This window comes from Mus caroli, unplaced genomic scaffold (genome assembly GCF_978045245.1).
Source record: "Mus caroli unplaced genomic scaffold, Mus_caroli_1 scaffold_8, whole genome shotgun sequence".
In the NCBI taxonomy this organism is placed as follows: domain Eukaryota; kingdom Metazoa; phylum Chordata; class Mammalia; order Rodentia; family Muridae; genus Mus; species Mus caroli.
In genome coordinates, this window is record NW_028227263.1 from 30,386,437 (window position 1) to 30,407,849 (window position 21,413).

At 41.4% G+C, this 21,413-nt stretch overlaps 1 protein-coding gene across 14 annotated transcripts in view; it reads left to right on the top strand.

Moving 5' to 3' along the window:
• The window catches only part of Sox6 (SRY-box transcription factor 6), a 592,637-nt gene that overhangs the window by 536,727 nt on the left and 34,497 nt on the right, over window positions 1–21,413 (top strand). For all 14 annotated transcript variants that reach the window (XM_085841377.1, XM_085841381.1, XM_085841379.1 and 11 more), the window contains one exon: window positions 11,126–11,234. In XM_085841377.1, coding sequence (XP_085697503.1) covers window positions 11,126–11,234 — 109 coding nt within the window. The remainder of the gene's footprint in view (window positions 1–11,125; window positions 11,235–21,413) is intronic.

A 21,413-nucleotide genomic window follows, 5' to 3' on the forward strand; every position in this document is an offset into this window, starting at 1 on the left:
TGAAGTAAACAGCCTAGCATGACTGGTGCACAGCAGACAGGTTGGAAGGAGCAGGAGACAGAGAACCTGGAGGCCCCTGGGGAAACTCTGGCTGTGTTGGTAGCAACTGCAGGGCTTCAAGCAAGCCTCCTGGCCTCTCTGGCCTCAGAGCACTGAGTGACGAGGCCTTCATGTTTCTTTCTGCAATGACAGCTTCCCCATACCCCTCTTTTTCTCTTAAAAACATATGCGTATTTTATAGTAGATACTTTTTCTTTAAATTACAGGAAAACCTCTTAGGGGATATGATATATTTATACAGCTCATAAATTAAAACAGATACAATGTGGTAATGCCTTACACTTTTGCATTTTTGTGTGTGTTTATAGTTCTATGGGGGAAGCATCTTCAAAACTATCAGTTGGCCTGCTAAAACTGAAGTACAATGCATAATTCTGAAGAAAGTATTCATTCTTGGTTTATGTAGTTTTGATGTCTTTAGCTTGAATAAATTGTATCTATGTTACCAAAAATAATGTTGAGCAATATACACTGCAAATTGCATAGATATCTGAACTCAAATTCGTACACTTCCCAAGATACTGTTTTGGACAAAGACATTTGCTAGCTGGCCATCAGTTTTGTTTTGATGTCCTTTGCTCATACTGGGAATGTCAGACTGACAGGGTCTTACTGGTGGCTTAAGTGAGATAGAATTCTCTGTTTTTAAATCATGTGTTAGCTTTCAAAGGAGCTTCTGTGATTTTACAATGGAACCTTTTGTGAACTTGTTACCAAATAATCAGAGAATATTCAGGAACAAATCTGCCACATGCCTCTATGCAGGAATAAAAAGTTGAAACCACATATAAGCAGGACTCTGTCTACCACACAACTGGATCTGCTTAAATCTGTGTGCTTTATAAGTCTACTTGGGAGTTGCAAACTTATAAATAACCTTGCAATTGGTTAAAACCATATTAAAACCATATGAACAAAACAGAAAGTGCTCTGCTCCAGGATGTCAGTCAGCACTATGACCCAGAGAAACAGAATTGAATTCAGCGGCTCCTAAAGCTTACATGGTCTCCTGTCTTTAGGACTAATGGTGCCATATCACTTGGCATATGACAGTCGGTGGCATGAATCTAAGCATGTTGTAGGAGATGCATGGGATGCTGTTGTTGCCAGAACAGTAGAGACAGAACTTTTCAGGCTTGGTGACCCTTCACATCCTTGGGAAAAGCTTGTCATACATCATTTGAGAGTGTCTCTGTAAGCCCCATAAAACATATCCCCAAGAAGCTGTGCTGACAGTAGTTCATTGCATCAAGCAAGTGCTGCATGATGCTTCTCTGCTTGCAGGGCCCAGTACTATTGAGGCAGAGGGAGGCATGACACACTTTCCCTTCCCAAGCAGCCTATGGGCTGGGGGTTACAAAAACCAACTGAGCACCCCAAGAAATCTGAACAGCTCCTCTCACCCTTATGACTATGATTCCTTTTTTTGAGTTTGAATCTTGTGGGTTTTGGCAACCTTTGATGAGTCATTATAAGCCTTCCTTCTCTCTAGGGGGAAATGTTCATCTTTGAGAAATTATTCATAGATAGTTGGTAGTTAAGTGATAGATTGTAGGTAGGTAGATAGGTAGATGGCTGATAAGTGATAGGTAGATGATTGATAGATGTATGGTAGATAGCTAGACTATAGAAAGGCAGGTAAATAGGTAGTAATTGGGTGACAGGATAGGCAGATGGAGAGAGAATTATCAACTGTGAACTGCTGCCCGGTTCTGATTGCAAGTGCTTTGGAAGAATCATTGCTGAGGTTAAAGATTTCTCTCCATCTTGCTTTTAGATTATGTGATAAACTGCTCAGTGACAAGAAAGCTTTTGTGAGATAAGAAGCAAAAGCTGCCATTCTAATAGTTTGTTATCTATCACAGCTATCTCAGACTGGGGGGCTCAAACAACTTAGTTTTTTGTTTTTTTGGGTTTTTTTTAATCTTAGAAAATTCTAGCTAAAGATGCCAGTGGGGCTGTCTTTTTTTTTTTTTTTTTCTGAGGCCTCTGTCCTTGTCTTCTACATCTGCCCTTCTTGTTCTCACATGGTCTTTCTTCAGTCTGTATACACTTGTGTCCAAATTCCTTCTTCGTATACCTTGTCATGATGTAGTAACGCTGACTGTAAGAGCCGCATCAAACTCAGTTACAACTATGGCTATCCTTAGAAAACAGTGGTGAGGCATACAAATATCATTATATTTTTAACCATTAAACTGTGGTGAGATAAATTTAGAATCATAACTCTAAAATATGATTACTGTATCACTTCCCAATCCATAAAATGGGTAAGGAAATGCTGGTGCCATGGGATTATAGTGATTAAATAAAAGGTTGTATGTGTGAGTGCTTTTCCAGAAAGACAGAGACTGAGGTGGGGGTAGAGTAATAAACTTTCAGATAAAGGACTACATGAGAGAGTATGTGTGTGAATTCTTTGCAGAAAGAAAAAGAAGAAAAAAAGAAAGGAAAACAAACTAGTAAAATATTGTAACAGTTAAAGACATTATTACTAAATATTCTAAGCTAAACATTAACAGCATTATCTAAAAGTATCTATTCTTCTGCATTAATAGATGGCCTATACAAGTAGAGATGCATTCCTGTTACCTTGACTAAGCATCTCAGAACTAAATTTAGGCCTTAGTTCGAGAAATCATGTGGTAGCCAGATCTTACTTCCATTTTTAAGCACTCTAAGGATCTTGCCACCTGCATGGTGAACAGCAAGCATCGGCATAGCTTGCCTGACCGGCTATGCTGTAACTCTTTCTCCCTGATCAACTTCATCTCCTACTCAGTGTGCATTTTCTATTTGGATGCTGTACAGCTTCTTTGAGTTTTCTGAATGTAGAATCCCAAATCTTATACTTTTTCCTAAAATGCCATTCTCTTCCTAGACGGCATTATAATTAAGCCAACTAAAGCATTTCTTCTTGACAAAATCTTTTGTTGACTTCTTTTTACATTCCTTTTTCTTCTGCCACCAAGACCATAGGGAATACATATTACAACTGGCTTATGGGTCTGTTCCTGTGGCTCCTCAGCTGGCTCTAAAGATATAATGTCTGCCTTGTTGGCTTTATATCAGATTGGGCACTAGAGCTACTAAATCCTGCTAAAATAACCTTTCTTTCTTCTTTTATTTTGGTTTTACTTTTAAACAAAATGAAATTATTTTTCAGAATTTTTACAAAAGCAATTAAATATGTTTAAGTATTTATATGTAGATATATTTAATATTAAAAGATAGATAAATGCAAATTAAGGTATGTAAATCAGTTGAACAATAGAGTAACCTTCTAACCAGGGCTGGGCTCCCGCTAGGAAGTGGGAATTCTACCTTACTCTAATCCTGTGACAGGACTTTGCATGAACAATTTTCCCTGCAATCTCAACTCTTCCCAAACATTCCTCTTACACTGCTTAGCGGTCTACTGTTGGTAATTCTCCTTTGTTAAAACATGTCTATTTCTAATGACAGATGAAAGAATGAGCACTTAAGCGAAGTCAGGTTAATTTTGGTTTAATTCCTCTTTAGAAATGAGAGGACAGAGGGTCATGTACTGATCAGCTTGGTGCAAATTCTCATTGGAGAGACTTCTGTTGTAACAAGTTGGTCAGCATGTGCCCTCTTTCTTCTTGTCCTCCAATAGGTGTCTCTGTGCTCTGGAGCAAACACAATCAGAAAACTCAGGGATTAATTCATTCATGAGTACTAGCACAGTGTTGCTGTTAAGGATGCGTTAGGAGCTAGATAAGTTAAAAATGTTAGCTAACAAAATATTACTGGACTCCAGAGGTCAATGGTGAGCTTCATCTCTCCTAGTCAGTGGCTTAATTATCATCAATACCGACTCTGGAAGCATCGAAGTGGCCCTAAGAAAGTGACTTCCACTGCTTGTAATGCTTCTTCCTCTAAAAATTCACCTTCTAACATGTCAAGCCTACATTTCATTTGTATGTATGTATGTATGTATGTACGTATGTATGAGTTGTACCACATGAGTGGAGATGCCCACAGAAGCCAGAGGATGTTATTTGTGACTATTGAGAAGGGTGTTGTTTCCCTAATTTCTTTCTCAGCCTGTTTATTCTTTGTGTAAAGAAAAGCCATCGACTTGAGTTAATTTTATATCCAACTACTTCACCGAAGCTGTTTATCAGGTTTAGGAGTTCTCTGGTGGAATTTTTAGGATCACTTATATATACTATCATATCATCTGCAAAAAGTGATATTTTGACTTCTTCCTTTCCAATTTGTATCCCCTTGATCGCCTTTTGTTGTCGAATTGCTCTGGCTAGGACTTAAAGTACAATGTTGAATAGGTAGGGAGAAAGTGGGCAGCCTTGTCTAGTCCCTGATTTTAGTGGGATTGCTTCCAGCTTCTCACCATTTACTTTGATGTTGGCTACTGGTTTGCTGTAGATTGCTTTTATCATGTTTAGGTATGGGCCTTGAATTCCTGATCTTTCCAAGACTTTTATCATGAATGGGTTAGAATACCCAAGATATAAATTACAATTTGCAAAACACGTGAAACTCAAGAAGAACGAAGACCAAAGTGTGGACACTTTGCCCCTTCTTAGAATTGGGAACAAAACACCCATGGACGGAGTTACAGAGACAAAGTTTGGAACTGAGACAAAAGGATGGACCATCTAGAGACTGCCATATCCAGGGATCCATCCCATAATCAGCCTCCAAACACTGACACCATTGCATACACTAGCAAGATTTTGCTGATAGGACCCTGATATAGCTGTCTCTAGTGAGACTATGCCAGGGCCTAGCAAACACATAAGTGGATGCTCACAGTCAGCTATTGGATGGATCACAGGGCCCCCAATGGAGGAGCTAGAGAAAATACCCAGGGAGCTAAAGGGATCTGCAACCCTATAAGTGGAATTACATTATGAACTAACCAGTACCCCGGAGCTCTTGAAAGACTCTAGCTACATATGTATCAAAAGATGGCCTAGTTGGTCATCACTGGAAAGAGAGGCCCATTGGACTTGCAAACTTTATATGCCCAAGTACAGGGGAACGCCAGGGCCAAAAAGTGGGAGTGGGTGGGTAGGGGACTGGGGGGGGTATGGGGTCTTTTGGGATAGCGCTGGAAATGTAAATGAGGAAAATACCTAATAAAAAAGAAAAGAAAAGAAAAGGAAAGGAAAGAAAAGAAAAGCTAGTAGTCCTTGTTCCTTCTAGCCACTCCCTTGTGTGTGGTCTTATAAGATGAACTGCTGTGTAAGATCTATAGCAAGGCCTAAGATAGAATCCCAGACTTATAAAATCCTTTGATCTTGATGATAGAGAGTCAACAATGTACATGAACCAAACCCTTATTGTTGAACATAGTGTGATGAAAACTAGGGGCTAATTATGTAGTCAAGACTTAGAATTTGGGCATATTGGAAAATGAGTTGATTAAATAGGATATAGAATACAGAGAAAATGTGGGTTTTTCAATATGAATAGAACTTGGCAAAAAGGCAGAGAAGAAGCATGTCCCAGAGACTGTGAGCAAGGCAGGATTATGGTGGTGTCCAGAGATGAGCCACTGTTCATCCCTAGCAAAAGATGCCTGGTGGGAGGGGTTTTGTTTGTGTTTTGTTTGTTTGTTTGTTTTTTCAATTTTTGGACTTGAAAAGGCATGTGGGCAGCAGTGAATGAAGTACCTTGCAAGCCAGGGTTTGACCAAAATGGAAAATAGGAGTGATAGAAGATTCTGACCTAGACACTTGGAATTACATAAGTTGAGGAGACAGTGGGAACAGTAGACCAGAGAAGATAGTGATCAGGGCCTGCTAGGAGGCTGTTGTAGACAGTGAAGGCTGTAGGGCAGAAGGCTTACACAATGCTAAAGATGACAGGATGTCCTTGAGGGGAGGACAAAAGACTTTCTGAAAGGAAAAGCAGCCAGCCCAGGTGGTTGAATGGACAAGAGTTAAGAAGGAGGTGAGATTGAAACTAGTAACTAATTTGCACTGGTGTAAATAAAGGTCAGGAAGTCTGCTGGGTACGGAGAGAGGCCATATTTAGTTTTGGATGCTGTGTTCCCATATTGAAGAGCTAGTGTAATATAAAAGTGAAATCAAATGTCTAGAAACGATTGAGCTTGGAACTGGGATGAAGATGGAAAGACGTCATAACTACACATAGCTGGACCTCAAGGGTTGACATTATCTCAGAATACTGCAATACCTGGGTTTTGGGAGGGCACAAAATGATTGATGAGCTGTGGTGTTAACCTTTATTGCAAATCTGAAAGGTTTTAAAACGTTTTAAATATTTAAATGCTCATTTGGCTATGTAACAACAAAATTCTTATTTACATAAAAAAGAATCATGTCAGATTCCCCATGCAAGTGATTGGTGCTACTAATTCCACAGTTATATGGGTGCAGAATTTTCTATTTACTATCTCATATATATGTATGTGTGTGTGTGTGTAGAATATTTGTCAATTAGTTAATAACACACATTTAAGTTTATTTAAGAAAGTTGGTGTTGAACAAATCCTAATTATCACATATTTTACATGTAAAAATAACCCAATATAAGTATTTTTTATCTTTAAAAACTACAGTAATAACACCCTAACCTATAGCTGTTTGCTTTGTGACACCACACTCAGACAATCTGTACAAATGGGCTTTTGAATAAAGGTAGGTAAAGTGACTCTCTTTTAGACCACCAGAGTAAAGTACATGGTACCGTTGTCTACACAGGTCTAGAATAAAATATATTCATTTGTAAAGTGACTAACAAAGGCTCTCTGAGCATTTGCCATTTTCCCTCTCGATTGTAGGGAAGGGACTGCCTTGAAGGATTCGAGGCACAGTACAGGCTGGCCACCCTTGGTGACCCAGAGGGAAGGTGAGGCACAGAGTTACATTTCATATGTTAGTTTTCTGGGGACATCTACAATCTGTCATCCTGCATATGGTTTGAAAGTGGCTTGTCTCTTTGGCAAGCAAACTGTTATTTAAGTACACCATCCACTCTACTACTGAAACGGTTTTGCCAAACTTATCCAAGTAGTCTCACATGCTTAAAGATGGTATAAATATCATTTATTGCCAGCAGTTTTCTCAGACTCCATGGAATGTCTTCCTGCTGCCTGATCTAAGTGTCCCAGTTTACATTATGGCCTTTACTGCCTCTGTTTGATGGAGTGATCAGTAAAAATTTAATGACACTATAAAATAATAAAAATGTCATTAATTTACCACGGATCTTGGATGCAGTGGTTGTAAAGTTACATTAATAAACAGAATATTTTTTACAACAAAAAGCATTGTTACGTGGGAACATATAAATAACACACATAAATTTAAGAGCAATTTTACTGTGAGCACACACATTATTATGGAATAGCCAATAAGTGTATAAAACACAGTATATAAAATTTTATTAAAATATACTGTGCCCATCAAAAATTCAGCTTTTATCTAAGTGCAAAGAAAAGCCATTATTGTGTGCTTACTGTTTCATCTCTGTGCCTTCCCCAGATCACAGTCTCACGTTTGTTGCCCGGAAGCTGACTTCCTTGCCTAAACTAGAACAAACCCCTGGTCTTGTATTTACCACCAACCTCATTCTCTCTCCACTGGTGCCAAGATGTAACTGATCAATCTTGTCACGGTAGGCAGGGAAAAGTTGCTAATTTAATGCAAAGTTAAAAATAATGCCAGAGGAGCTGAGTGGTTTGTTCAGTGACTCTGGAAATAAGGGCTAATAATCAGAGTCTGTCTGTCAGCACTGAGGCCACCTCATCATTGACTCGGATAACACGTGGATATGATGGATGCTACCATCTTGTGGCTTATAACATTTTACATTCATCAGCTCTCACTAACGGGGGCTTTATCATTTAAATATCTATATTTAATATGTAACATCTACCTCATACATCATAATTTCAAAGCACTTAGAGAGCCAACAGTCCCTACAACACAGCCGAGCTGATGTTTAATTTTTTTCCAGTAACTTTCACATTGCCTGCGTGTTTGGGACTGACAATGCATCCGTGAGTGTCTGCTCATGGGCAGCATGGAGAATATGTTCTATTATCAATATAAAGACCAGGAAGAGTTCAGAGTGGGGCATGGGGTTAAGCTTACACTGAGGAATTTTGACCCTATCTCTACATTGTCCTACTTGGAAGCTATGTATATTGGGAGGGCTAGTTCAAGGGGTCGGTATGGGTTATTTGCCATGTAAGCATGTAAGGACATACACTCCATTGTCTATATTCCATGCAGGCACACGCCCATTGGTGTTTAACAGCCAGAGACATGGCTTCTTACACTGAAGTATCTCCATACTCTCCCATGCCTATATCTATGTCCTGTGTTTAAGAGGCTCATGTTCAACGTACTGGTAACTCTATGCTTAGCTCACCTGAACAGACCTAACTGGTAGACGTCGGGCCCTCCTGTGTTAGGGTTCTGTGCTGGCAAATAAATATTCTGAGCTATTCTTTGAAGAAAAGAAGGGAAATCTTCTGGGAGACTGAATAGAAATTTATATGAAAGGGCTTGGCTTTGCAGGGTCTTGCTTTAATCTCAAACACAGTGCTTAATATTATCAAATTGAAAATGCAACCCACTGCCCCCAACACTTTTATCATGGATTTATTTTCTGCCTATTTAACCAGTATTTCATGGGATGCTCTTCCTTGTCTTCCAGTCTGTCAAAATATTGATATTTTACAGGGAAAGTGTCTTTGCAGAAGAATTTTTTTTCAATGAAGTCAGAAAAATTGTCTGACTTCAAAGACACTGTGAATGTGTTGCGGACGTCCTAGATGTTTTTTTTTGTTATGATTAAAAACAAGCTGATACTACTGCATTGCAAGCACACTTCACTTTTAGGAAAGAAAAGATATTATCATCATGTAAGCTTTGTTGTCTTGGGGCTTTTACAAAGCATGGCATGTAATCTCCCCTCTTCTTCTTCTTCTCTGTCAAAATACTGATACTCTTTCAGGAACTTTTTTTTTAACTGAGAATATTTTCTAGGAAAATCAAAGAGAATTAATGACTAGAAAGATCCCTGGAATATGCATATTGATAGGTGGGTTTTAGAGAAAGTTGCTTTACCCCCACCTGCCTCAAAAATACAGTGGAAGGTTGTTCTTCAGAGAAGAAGGGAGGGCTCTGTCACAGGGACATTCACATGCAAATATGCCAGCAGTGGCAGAAACAAAAGTCGAAGGTGGCTTTCCAGGGCTTTTCCCTTTGACTCTCTTTGCATCATCAGGGATCCAAAGTACTACTCAAAAATAGAAGAAGCAGACTGGTGGTCAGCAGCTGTCCTTCCCTGACCATGTGTGTGGCTCTGGCACAACTTAGCTGTGGAGGCTCTATGCTGTGCACTGCATCTGGCTTAGTTTGTTCCCCTGCAGCCATGCTTTCACTCGAGAAGGTCCTGGGGAGCCATATTCCCTTTGGTTTTGATTTTCAGTCTGTCTTTTATACCTGTTGTAGTTCAGAGGTTTCCCCACGCCCTGCTGTTGAAACTAGTGGGTTGGTGTTACTCATTTAGAGAAAGGATAGCTAGGTGATTGTGTTTTGTTGCAAAGCTTTCCCAGAAACACTGCAAGAGTAAAGCAGGGCTTATGCTGTGTTTTCTTCCAATGAAGATTTCAATGCAGTCTCTGATGAAGGGGAACTGGAAGACTTACTGCAACAATTTGACTGATGGGAATTAATTATAGAAATATAATGATATTCAAAAATAATCGTATTAGAAAGCACAAACGCAGTGAGGCTGTACAAATGAGGCACATCCTCTATCAAGTAATTGTATGTTTGCTCCTTCAGAATATTTCCAAGTTTCTAAACATCTTACGGAACAGAACGCTCGGCATGTTTCCATCAGATGCCGAACATGCTCGATGCAGAACTAGGTCATTGAACAATAGACTGAAGAGCAATCAGCACTCCACTGCTGCATAATGCATTAGTATAACATGCAGAAACCATTCCCTGAGCTGCAAGCTGCTATTCATGTCTGTACATTCAAGCCGACATGACATTTAATATCGTTTCCTAGTAATGAACAACAAGGCTTCATTCATTCATAAGGATAACACAAAGCCAAGTGTGAGTCTAGAGACTAAGCATGGAGAAGGAGGTGAGAATAGGGTTGTTGTGCTCAGTTTGTACAGATCATTCCACTCCATTTAGGATGACCAGTGAGCCCCAGCCACTGATCTGAGGGGGGCAGGGCTTCTTCCATTTTGTTACCCCAAACTCCTGCTCTTACAGGAACTGGTAAACAAGCAAACACCTTTGGGGTTCTCTCCTAAAGAAGCAGGGGTTTTGCTTCCTGGTTTTTTTTGGGGGGGGTGTTTTTGTTTTTGTTTGTGTGTTTTGATTTTTTTTTTGTTTTTTACTAGGTGCACTCTTCAGTTCCTAGGAATTTACAGTTGAAACACTTGCTCCAAGCAAAGGAACAGTGCCGCTGTCCACTCTACCAACTTTGACATATTCAAATCCTGGTCCACATAGTTCTAATTTGTACTTTATCAGGATTTACTGATCAAAATCATGATCTCTAGATGGAAAGGTGGTTCTTCGTTTAGCTTAGCAGTAGGTTCTAAGAACTTTCTTAAGTTTTTGCATATCTGGCCCCTCTCTCCATTGTATTTCTTGTAGATTCCAGAAGCAAATCCAACAGAAGGGACAGGACAGGCAGAACAGCTCTGGCATGTTCTCTGTCATGTTGGTCCTCAGTGTGTATTATAGTTGAGGGCTCTGAGAAACTGCTGGATTCTCTATTACTGAACACAAGCAATCCAAGTACCTCAAGATGTTATTTTAAAGTTTTAGTGAAAAATCCTTCCACATTTCCTTAAACAGATCTCTGTGTATCATCACCTACTTCCCTTTCCTTCCAGGTTCAGCCTTCTTGACTCCTAGATCACCTGGTTCATCAGTGACAGGCTTAGCCGTCAGCCATCTCAGAGCATGCATGGGTCGGACATGATGTTTCTAAAGCCATACTGTGCCCATTAAGCAACTATTGAAGCTCAAAACTAAAACAGGTCTCTGGCTATCCTTTCTCCTAGGAAAGAACCCGCTTTGAGAACCTGGGTCCCCAATTAACAGGAAAGTCAAGTGAAGATGGAAAGCTGGGCCCGGGTGTCATCGATCTCACTCGGCCAGAGGACGCAGAAGGTAAGTGGCTTTTCCCTAGGTTATGTTTCTGCTGATCTGTACGCTTATGAAGGTGAGTGAGTTAGGCACGGGATTCTTATGACCATTCTTGGATGTCGCTATTTGGATTTTCTAGGCAAAAATGAAATGTTGGTCCTCAGTGTGTATTATAGTTGAGGGCTCTGAGACACTGCTGGATTCTCTATTACTGAACACAAGCAATCCAAGTACCTCAAGATGTTATTTTAAAGTTTTAGTGAAAAATCCTTCTACATTTCCTTAAACAGATCTCTGTGTATCATCACCTACTTCACTGGCTTCTTGTTAAGAAAAATAAGAAACATAATTTTGAAAAGTCTTCTTTGTAAAGAAGACCTCTTTAAAAAAAAAAAAAATAACTAGACCAAGTAATTCCTAGGCACAGTCAAAACACTTGGGACTAACAGACAGATTCAGCAGACCCCAACTGACTGCTTAGGAAAGACCTAGCTCCGGACCTGTGCACTAGCCACGGCTGAAGCCTGTTCATTGTCTGTTAGAGAGAGCAGACTCCCTCTCAGGATGTCTACCTGCAGCTCTCTCTATACCCATCCTTGTTGCTTCCTGTTTGTCTTAAATGCACCCAGCACCCGTCAGCAAAAATCGTTCCCCAAAGGCCGGGTACAATTTATAGGTTAGGTCAGCACTTTGCCAGCAGTGTGGCCTGGTTATTTACTGTGTCATCACAGAGTGGGGACCGGCTTTCCCGTTAGCTGTTTCTTTGGCAGAATCCATCCCGCCAGTCAGGGAAGATTAATTTGCTCTCTTAAGAGTAACAGGATCCTTTATGCATCTCAGATCCTAGTGAACATCCTTTTTTTAGCTTGAAGGGAAATGTCTAGCTAGTTCCCCGTGTGCTGGCAGGGTTTCTTCCAGGACCCTGATCCTTTAAAAACACACAAAGATAGTTCTTAGCAACAGCAGAACTGGACCTCCCCTGGCAGCTTGGAAGCCCGGGTATGAACACTGAGATGGGTGGTGTCAGACAGGAGCAAGGCTTCTGAGCTTCCAGAAAGCATGGTTTCTGTGTTAGTTGGAGATAAAAATTCTTGAAGGTGGTCCTGGGTGCATAGTGTCAACATAAATTCTAAGTGGTATATACATGAACTTGTGTGCTTATATGAGAGAGAGGGAGACAGGGGAGAAAGCAACACAGAGGAGGGAAAGGGACAAGAGAAGGAAAGGGGCTGAGGAAAAGGAAGACGAGCAGGAAGTAAGGGATTAAAAGACTTAAAGACCAGGACTCTACCTGCTCTCCTCCACGACTAGTGTGTATCAAGGGCACACTGACTTTGTCATAGGCACACAGACAGCAGGCTTTCACTGGCAAGGGCTGAGATGCTTCTGTCTAGCCAGACAAATGGTTGGCATGGTTAACAGGCTGACCAGCACAGACATGGAAGTTGGCATGGTAGTCTGCAAAGAAGTGTTTTAGATCAGGCCCATCTCGGTGTCCCTAGGAAGTCCTACTATAGAGTTCCTAAGCCTTTGGCTTTTTAAAGTGAGCTAGACCATTTCCAGCACTCGGGGGTTCTGACTATCCATTTGGCTATGGACCAGGAGTTGCGGAGGTGTCATCTGACCCTTGCTCGGCCAGCACTTTCATTTGATTTCTTAACTATGTATTAGCTATAATTATAGTGAGTTGCCTCTCAGTAATGCTGCTAATCAATTTGATGTGATTGTGTGAATGGAACTATTGGCCATTATAAAAAGATTAAAAACCTTAACAGCAAAGAAAAATCTACAGAGGGGTTGAGGAAATTCCACTCAATATGCACATTGTCTAGATTCAAGTACATTTTCCTAGTTACTTTTTTTTTCTTTTTATATGCTAGAGGATCTGTTATTTTCGCATCCTTTTCTCATATAATTGTTAGATACTCTTTGAGGAAGTTATTATTATTATTATCATTATTATTGTTACTATATGATTTCCCTACTTCAGCCTCCCAAATACTATCTATATTTTATAACACCTAGCTAGTATTATTTTTCCCATTTTATAGGTTAAAAGACTGAGGCTTAAAATTTTAAATAACTTGCTATAGGTTCAATGCCAGTAATGATAGAACTAAAACTGGATGGAAGGTTCAAGTTCTGGCTTCCAGACTATACCTCTGTATAGTTGGAGAATTGGAATATCTTCAGTTTTCTGAACAAGTTTCTTGTGACCTTCCTCAGTATGGGCCATTTCCTTTCCCCTAAATATAGCTGGCCATGCCATACATCAGTTCTCATGTTACCCCATCACACAGAGCAGCATGCTGATGAGTGTAACAGTAGACAGGCTGTAGTGGCCCAGGAGCTTACGGAGCGTGTGAAAACCTCCCTTCAGAAGCTTGCCCGGAGTTGCCATTGAGACCTCATGTGCCTCTGGGGGACTGTGAGTTCATGAATGGAGTCGAGTTACCTGAACTAATATGGACAGTGGTGCAGTGCCTTTGTGAGGACTTCTGAGATGGGCAGCAGCCTTCTGCTGACTCCAGCTTCATTCCTGGCATCTGTTCAAGCCTACGCTGATTGCAAATCCTGCTGGAGTTACAGTTCATATTAAAGTCAGGAGAGTTAGCAGGTACACATAGAATTCTCTCTACTCTGCTTCATACTCCCCTTAGCATGAAGATTAGACAAGGGCTGGAGTGTCAGGGTAACAACAACCAAGTGTACTTACACAGCCACTAAGCCCATGGTTCAACAAAACAAATAAACAGCCAACATTGCTTGAGTGCCTGTGGTGTGCCAGTCCCCTGAACTAGACCCTGGGTAAGTCATGGGAAGTTAAGACAGTGATGTCCTTCAGCAGCTAGGGCTTATGATCTAGTGAGGAAATACAAGATTCAAAGGTAAATCTGTGCATACAAGTGGTACCTTATCATCACTGAGAACAGGACTTTCAGAGTAAGATTTCTTGGTCCCCTACCAAATACCCAGAGGGCAAACTCTTTAAATAGGCTGAGCTGAAAGGTGAGCTATGCCTCCAGCTTGGGAGATCACCTCCTTCTGTGCATGCACAGTCATCTCCAAGTTTCTTCTCGCCATCTCAAAGGGCTGTCCCCTTCTTGCAGGTCTTATCCCTCCTGTGAGGCATCTTAAGTACAAAAGTAAGTCAATCAGAAGACAGGCCCTGCCTGGACATACTTCCCAGGACTGTGCCTGCCAGCCATGAACAGGATGGCATTTCTTAGAAGCAGCTTAAAGGCCTGCTTCCCTCTACGGGCATGGAGGCAACGGGGAAAAGGTCGCCCCAAAAGGCAGCTGTGCCCGTGTATTAACCACTCATCAAAATCAAATGACAAAACCATAAGCAAGGCAAACAGAAATTAGAAATATAAAAGGCAAATGTCTTCAAAATTTTATTTTTAAAGTCCAGCTGTTATCTGGCTTGGATGTGACAAGACAGCATTTCTTGTTTGCCATGGTATTTATAAAGCTACGGTTTCACTGGCGCTGGGGACTTGGGAAGCCTGGTTAAGGCCCTGTTATGTTTAGAAGCCGATGAAGATTTAACTTGTATTGAGTTTGCACAAGATTTTTACATTCCTTTAGTACACATAAGAATGGGGGGGTTTGGTTAGTTGGTTTTTGTGACCTTTTATTAAAAATGACAATCTGACAAACAGCTGTCAGACTGTTTGTAGACTCTGTGTGGTGTTTCCCCTTTCTGGGCTCTTTGAAGGCCAGAGTTCCTTCTTATCCCAGGCCTGCTGATTTCAAAGTTACATTGTGCAGCAGAAAGGTTCCTGGCTTGGTTATTGGGGGGCTTGGATTAAAGCTCCTTTGCTCAATGACCGACTGACTGGCAACAGGTGACCGATGCCCCTGCACACGTGTCTTTGTCTTTTAAAGGAGGCGTGTTGGATTTGATTGTCTCCAAAGTTTCTTCCACTTCCATGCTTTGTTGTAAGGTTCTTTGGAAAGCACAGAGTTTATTTCTGGTAAGAAAAAGGATATATCCACACGAAGTTCAGTCGGTTCCATTTAGGTTTCTGTTTTCAGAGAAATAAGAGAACAGTGCTTTCAAGGATTTATTTCTGCCACTTGCTCAAGTGAGCTTGCATGTTCTTTGTGCTTTACTACTTATTAACTCGAACAGAACGTCTGAAGTATTTGTTTCCTTCCACCGCTGAGTGTCTTCTCCCGAGACTATTCTCTCCCTCTTACCCCTCCCTCCCCTCCTCTATTTCTGTCTAGCTCCTCCCTCCTTCCCTTCCTCCCTCCCTCTCAGTTTCCCTCTTAAACCTGTGGTTTTACACTGCTTTGCAGTGTGTTTTGTATAAGAATATGTTACTTTGCTCAAACTTTCACCTTCAGTTCCTATGGTGTAGCCTTGGAAGGATCTGTCCCTCACTCTCATGTGAAGAGCAGTGGAATGTGTGCCTGTTCTTTGGGGACAAGCTCTGAAGGCGATTATCTTTAGCTGAGTTTTGAAACTTGAAATTGGCATTAGACCAGTGTGCTACTCTGTGTTTTAGACTCTCATCCGGATTCTTTATGGGAGTGGATGCTTCCATCCCAGGGGCTCCTGCATAGGCCTAAGGCTCCCAGAACTCTCTGCAGCTTCATACGTGGGGAACTGGATTGCAACAAAGTTACTTTTCTTAAAACAACTTCTCACCATCCTCATCTTCTCCTCCCTCCCCCCTCTTTCTTTTGGCACCTCTGGTTGCCTCTGGGTCTTTTATCTTAGGTCAGTTGTATTTATCATCCGCTTAAGCTCACTGTTTATGAATTAGAAGACTGTGGGGTTGCCTTCTTGTCTTTCAAAGTGTGCCAGTTAGTATGGGAATCCTTCCTTGGCAGCCCCACCTCCCCTTAGGCCATCCTCTGAAGTCCCTGACACTTTGTCCTTTCCCTTATCTTCTCTGGATCCTTAACTCCCACAGGGAAGGAAGTTTGCTGCTGTGAACCAGGAGTCATTGGAGGCAGCAGAAGAAACTAGCCTAACCTGAGGTGGCTCAAATGCCAGGGCTACTTGTGCCTCGGAGTGTGAGGTCACTGATGCGAGCCCACTGGAGTGCTGATGATTTATCTTTCAACACCAGATCCTCAGATCTGGAACAAAGAAGGGGACCTGCTCTGCAGTTTCAGCTGAGCTGTCCCTTCTCTGGTTCCCAGGAAATGGAGGCTTCACCTTGTTCAGATGTTCGAGAGTGATGAGAGACTGACTTGTTCTTAAAAGGCTTGCTATCATTTGTCTCAGTTCTCTTTTAACTTCTACACAAAGGGTCCAGTTTGATTTCTGGACTCTGAAAAAGTAAAACAGGATTGTGCTAGATGCCACACTCCCTCCCCTTCACCCTCCACTTCAAGAACTAAGACTCTCATCCCTATTGTTTCCTTCTAGAAAGAAATGTTCTCTCCCAACTTTTCCTAACCTGTGAGTCGGGAGGTAGATGCAGAGCAGGTTCTAAACTTTCCTCAAGCCCCACTGTCACCTGAGAAAGTTCACAAGACTTTACTGTCACCTGAGAATTTCACAAAACTTTGGGTGTTTTGTATACCCATATAGGTGCATAAAAGAGCTCTATGAATCATTTATTTATAGTAAATCATAAAATATACCTTAAAACAATTCTTTGGCATAAATACAGTTTTACCATTTATTAAAAACAAAGCAAAATTTCAGCTGCAGGAGTTAAGGCACCTTCAGCATTTTTCAGAGTTGATTGACACTTGGATTTTATAATTATCAATGCTGAGAATCCCCTTTATCTATATACATTGTACAAAATGGCACAGGTGTGTTTAGGTCCATCTCAGAAATGATTGGAAATTGCCCTAAATCAAGCTAAAATTTAGTGATTTGTATGAAACTCAAGTCATCATTTAAGTGGCAAATTTTAAAACCAAACATCCTAATGCAATACAACCCAGAGACTCGCTGTCTGATGCTCACATAGTGACAGATGATGGTAGGAAGATAATAAAAATCTTTGTTTTCTATGAGAAAGCCATTATGTTTCCATACGAACATAAAACTGTAAGTTCACTGACAACAGCGTGATTCACAGCATGCAGTAATCTCAGACCTGAGCAGAAGTGTGAAGGCAGCTCTCTGAGCTGCCAGAGCTGTGGTGTCCGTTACAGGGTCAGGCAGACAAGCCTGTGTTTGGAGCGCAGGCTGCAGTGAGGCCACACAGTGCAGCACAGGTAGGCAATTCCAGAGACATTGCTGATCCATCATGTGCTTGATTTTGAATTAAGTTTTGGTCACTGTGTGTTCAGGGACCTTTTGCTGTTGCCACCCTACTCCCAACTTCTATGTTAGACTAGATCGCCTTGTGTAGGTGTTGAGCCCCAGTTTAAGAAGTAGTGGTCTTATTTAGATAGTTTCTAGTGTTGCTTTCTTTAACTCTCTAATTATACTGCCTTGTAATTGGACTCATTTGCCCTTAATGCAGCCAGAATGCAGCAAGTACCAATTAGGGACCATGTGGTCTTGTCATTGGTCTGTTGGTCTGTTTTTGCCGTAGTGAAGATTGAGCACAGACCCTTGCCCATGCTAGGCAAGGGATATACCACTAAGCTATAACTCAGCCTAGTATAATCTTTTAGATAAATGAGTTTTTTAGTAGAAATATTCCAGAGCTTGCTTGTCTTTTCTTAGAAGGGTATCAATCTGGTAGAATATGTACCAGGAATAAAGGGTGAAGAATTATATCCATAAGCAGAAAAGACTAGAGTAAATCAGAAGGACTATTACCCAAGGCTGTGTGTCAGGGTTAGGCATCTGGCCCTCTATCACTTCCTGTAGCAACATATCCAGGCATCCCAGAGACCCTCCTGAGACACTCTAGACAGAAGAACCTGGAAGAACCAATAGGCAGGTGTCTGCAGCCAGGCTAGGAAGTGGGGGAAGCCTGAGACGTGGTAGATATGAGAAATAGCTACACAGGCTAGAAGAGCAACAGAGTTCACAGAGCCCTTGGCTCTGGGCTGTTGTATGAGTATCACAAAAATGTATTTTACTGTGGATATAAACCGTTTTAGAGGCTCCTGTGCTGAAGCTTATATCAGCTCTATATATAAAGTGCAGGGCTCTTAAACAAGCAAATAAACTTCTCTTACAGAAATATATTTGCTGTGTCTTAAAAGCTCCCAAATAACTTTTAATGTTGGGAGAAAACAATTTCCATTGAACTCTTCAAATGATAGATAGGCCTGGCAGGGCAAGAGAGTGAAATGTCAAGGGTTTTGTGTAGCTACATCCCGAACACTGCATAAGAAGAACTCAGCCTGCTTTATATAGTGTCAGGGCTTGAAAGTCCAGCCAAAGGCCCATCCATCTGTGAGGTACTGAGCCCTGCCCAGTGGCTAGTTTCTCTGGAGACTGTACTGAAAAGGTCCAGTGATAGTGTGTATGACACACACACACACACACACACACAAAACTGCTCCTCAGAAAGAATGTTCTTATACCGAGGGAGATATGTCTGTCTGTGCTATTGCTATATTACAGAGTGGTCCCCAACTCTACAGCAACCAAATGACCAGGATTAATAACTCCTACCTTGAAAACCAGACTCCAAATCAGACTGCTTCTCTAGCCATCGACCTGTCAACTTCATGTAAACCTATCTACTGGAGTGAGCATGCTCACAGAGCTCTAAGTAACACATACACAGACTATTTAACTCTTGACATGCTATTATTGTCTAGGTACTGGTCCCAAAACTTCCCTCTCCTGGCAGCAACAGCCACTTGGCTTTCCATATGCAGACTTAACATTCAGCCCAAGCTTAGGTTGGTAGAAATCAAGGTATGAAGTCAATTCTGAATGTTCTTGAAATTTCTCTGCTTAAGATCAGGATTGAACTTGAAACTGACATTGTAGCCTAATTGGCTGTTTTTCTTCCCATAAGTACATACCTGTGATCCTCGGACTTAAGAGGCGAAAGCATGAGGATTGGCTGTTTAAGGTTATCCCCAGCTACTTAGTGAGTTTAAGGTCAACTTGGGTGACCTGAGATACTATCTCCAAAGAATAAGAAGATGGAAGAGGAGGAAAAGAAGGAGGACAAAAAAAAAGAGAAAAGAAAAAGAAAAAAGGGAAGAAAAAGATAAGAAAAGGAGAAAGAAAAAAGAGGAAAAGAAGAGAAAGGAAGAGAAAGAGAAAGAGAGAAAGAAAGAGAAAGAGAAAGAGAAAGAGAAAGAGAAAGAGAAAGAGAAAGAGGAAGAGAAAGAAGAGAAAGAGAAAGAGAAAGAGAAAGAGAAAGAGAAAGAGAAAGAGAAAGAGAAAGAGGAGAAAGAGAAAGAGAGGAAGAAAGAGAAAGAGGAAGAGGAAGAGAGGAAGAAAGAGGAAGAAGGCTCTCTTGGCCCAGTGCTCACATGTAGGAACCTGCTGTGTGTTGCAGAGCCAGAAGATAAGGGATGGCTTTGTTCAGATTTTGTGCATTTGGTCAGATTCACTGCATTTTACTTAGCTTAACTTAGCTTTATTCTGTTAAGGAATAAATTGTGCCCCTCAACCCCAACCAACTTGTGAGTTCATTTTTAACCATCTTAAGAACAGAGCATGAAATCTTATGAATTGACATCACTATTCTGATCCATTGAGCTACCACTTTTTCATATCCTTTACATGCCCTAGCTTTGAAAGCAATGTTAGTTTTTCCTGGACCCATGGACATCATTCTCCCATTCTGGTATCTAAGAGAAAGACTCCCTAAAGCAAACAAAACACAATGAAGCACAGAATTGAGAAGGGCTATTAAGTTCATTGCTAGGGGTTTGTGGAGTTTAGTAGAGAGGTTCGTAAACAGTTCACGGCGCCACTTGAGACATCCAGGTTGATAGCAAATGTGATCGTGGGGCCAGTAGCATAGGACCTGCCAGTGCACTTCTGTCATTTACTGTGAGACCCCGGAGCCAGCTGACCTCTCCTTTTCTCCCGGGGAACAAAAAGTGTCTATCAAGAGTTGTACGAGCTTAAGTACAGGGTCTCGGGTCTTATGAGCATGTTTTACCCTAGTTTTCTGCTACTCAAGGAAGGTCCCATTGTGTGGTTTTATGAGTTTGTGCATGCATCAGTTTACATATTTTACACATACCATACAACACTGGCAACAGCATTCAGAATTAATACTCTCAAGAAGCTCAGATCCTCCACGGTTGTCCTGGAAGTGGCAAGATAGCAGACAAGAACTTCTCAGTGTGGCAAGTCAATAGAAGTAGCAAAAGTAGCAAAATGACAGTGTGCAGATCCCAAACAATTGTAGGTATATGGTTTTTTTTTTTCCGTCACAGCTCTTCTTACAAGACACATAACAGTATATAAGAAATCAAAGGGGGGCTGGGCAGTGGTGGTGCATGCCTTTAATCCCAGCACTTGGGAGGCAGAGACAGGCAGATTTCTGAGTCTGAGGCCAGCCTGGTCTGCAAAGTGAGTTCCAGGACAGCCAGGTCTACACAGAGAAAACCCTGTCTCAAAAAAACAAAAACAAAATAAAAAACCAACCAACCAATAAACAAACAAACAAAAAAAAACCAAAGAAATCAAAGGGGGACTTACTTAGAGTCTAATTGCAGGAACTCTCAGATGCCAGGGAAACACACAGACTTGTCTCTAAAATCCCTCCTGTGGAAGATAGCTCTGTTCTCCACTGTGCCCTCTGTGTTTCAGCATTTCTGGTATAGCTGGTTTTGCTGGACCCTGGGGTGAGCTATAGCTAGGACACCATGCACTCACTGCATTTGGAGTAAGTGGGCACATGGAACTGGTGATGTGAACAAATGAGGTTGAATGTCAGGTTAGAGGTAGGCTACCTCCTACTGGAACCCAGAGTTCTGCCAGTCTTCCAAAAGAGTAACAGTCCTTTAATCTGTCTTCAAGGAGTGATTGCAAGATGGATGTGCCTTTGTAGGAAAGTAGAGAACTGGGATTTGTAGCATGAAAACAGTGTGTAGGAACCAGGGGTAGTACAGTGTTCAAAAACCAATGCTTCTAGTAGGGCAACAAGAGACAGCGCTGGAGCTGTACAGAGAAGCTAGCCTGCTGCTCTGGAGGTTTAGATTCATCTATAGGCACAGGGACGGGGCAGGACATTGGAGGGGCTTAGATAGAGAAGTGCCCTGGTCAGAAGTGAGTGTGTGATGTTCCACTCTGCCTGAAATCAGAGAGTGGTATTTCTGTGGAGGTTAAAGCATTCAAACCTGGAA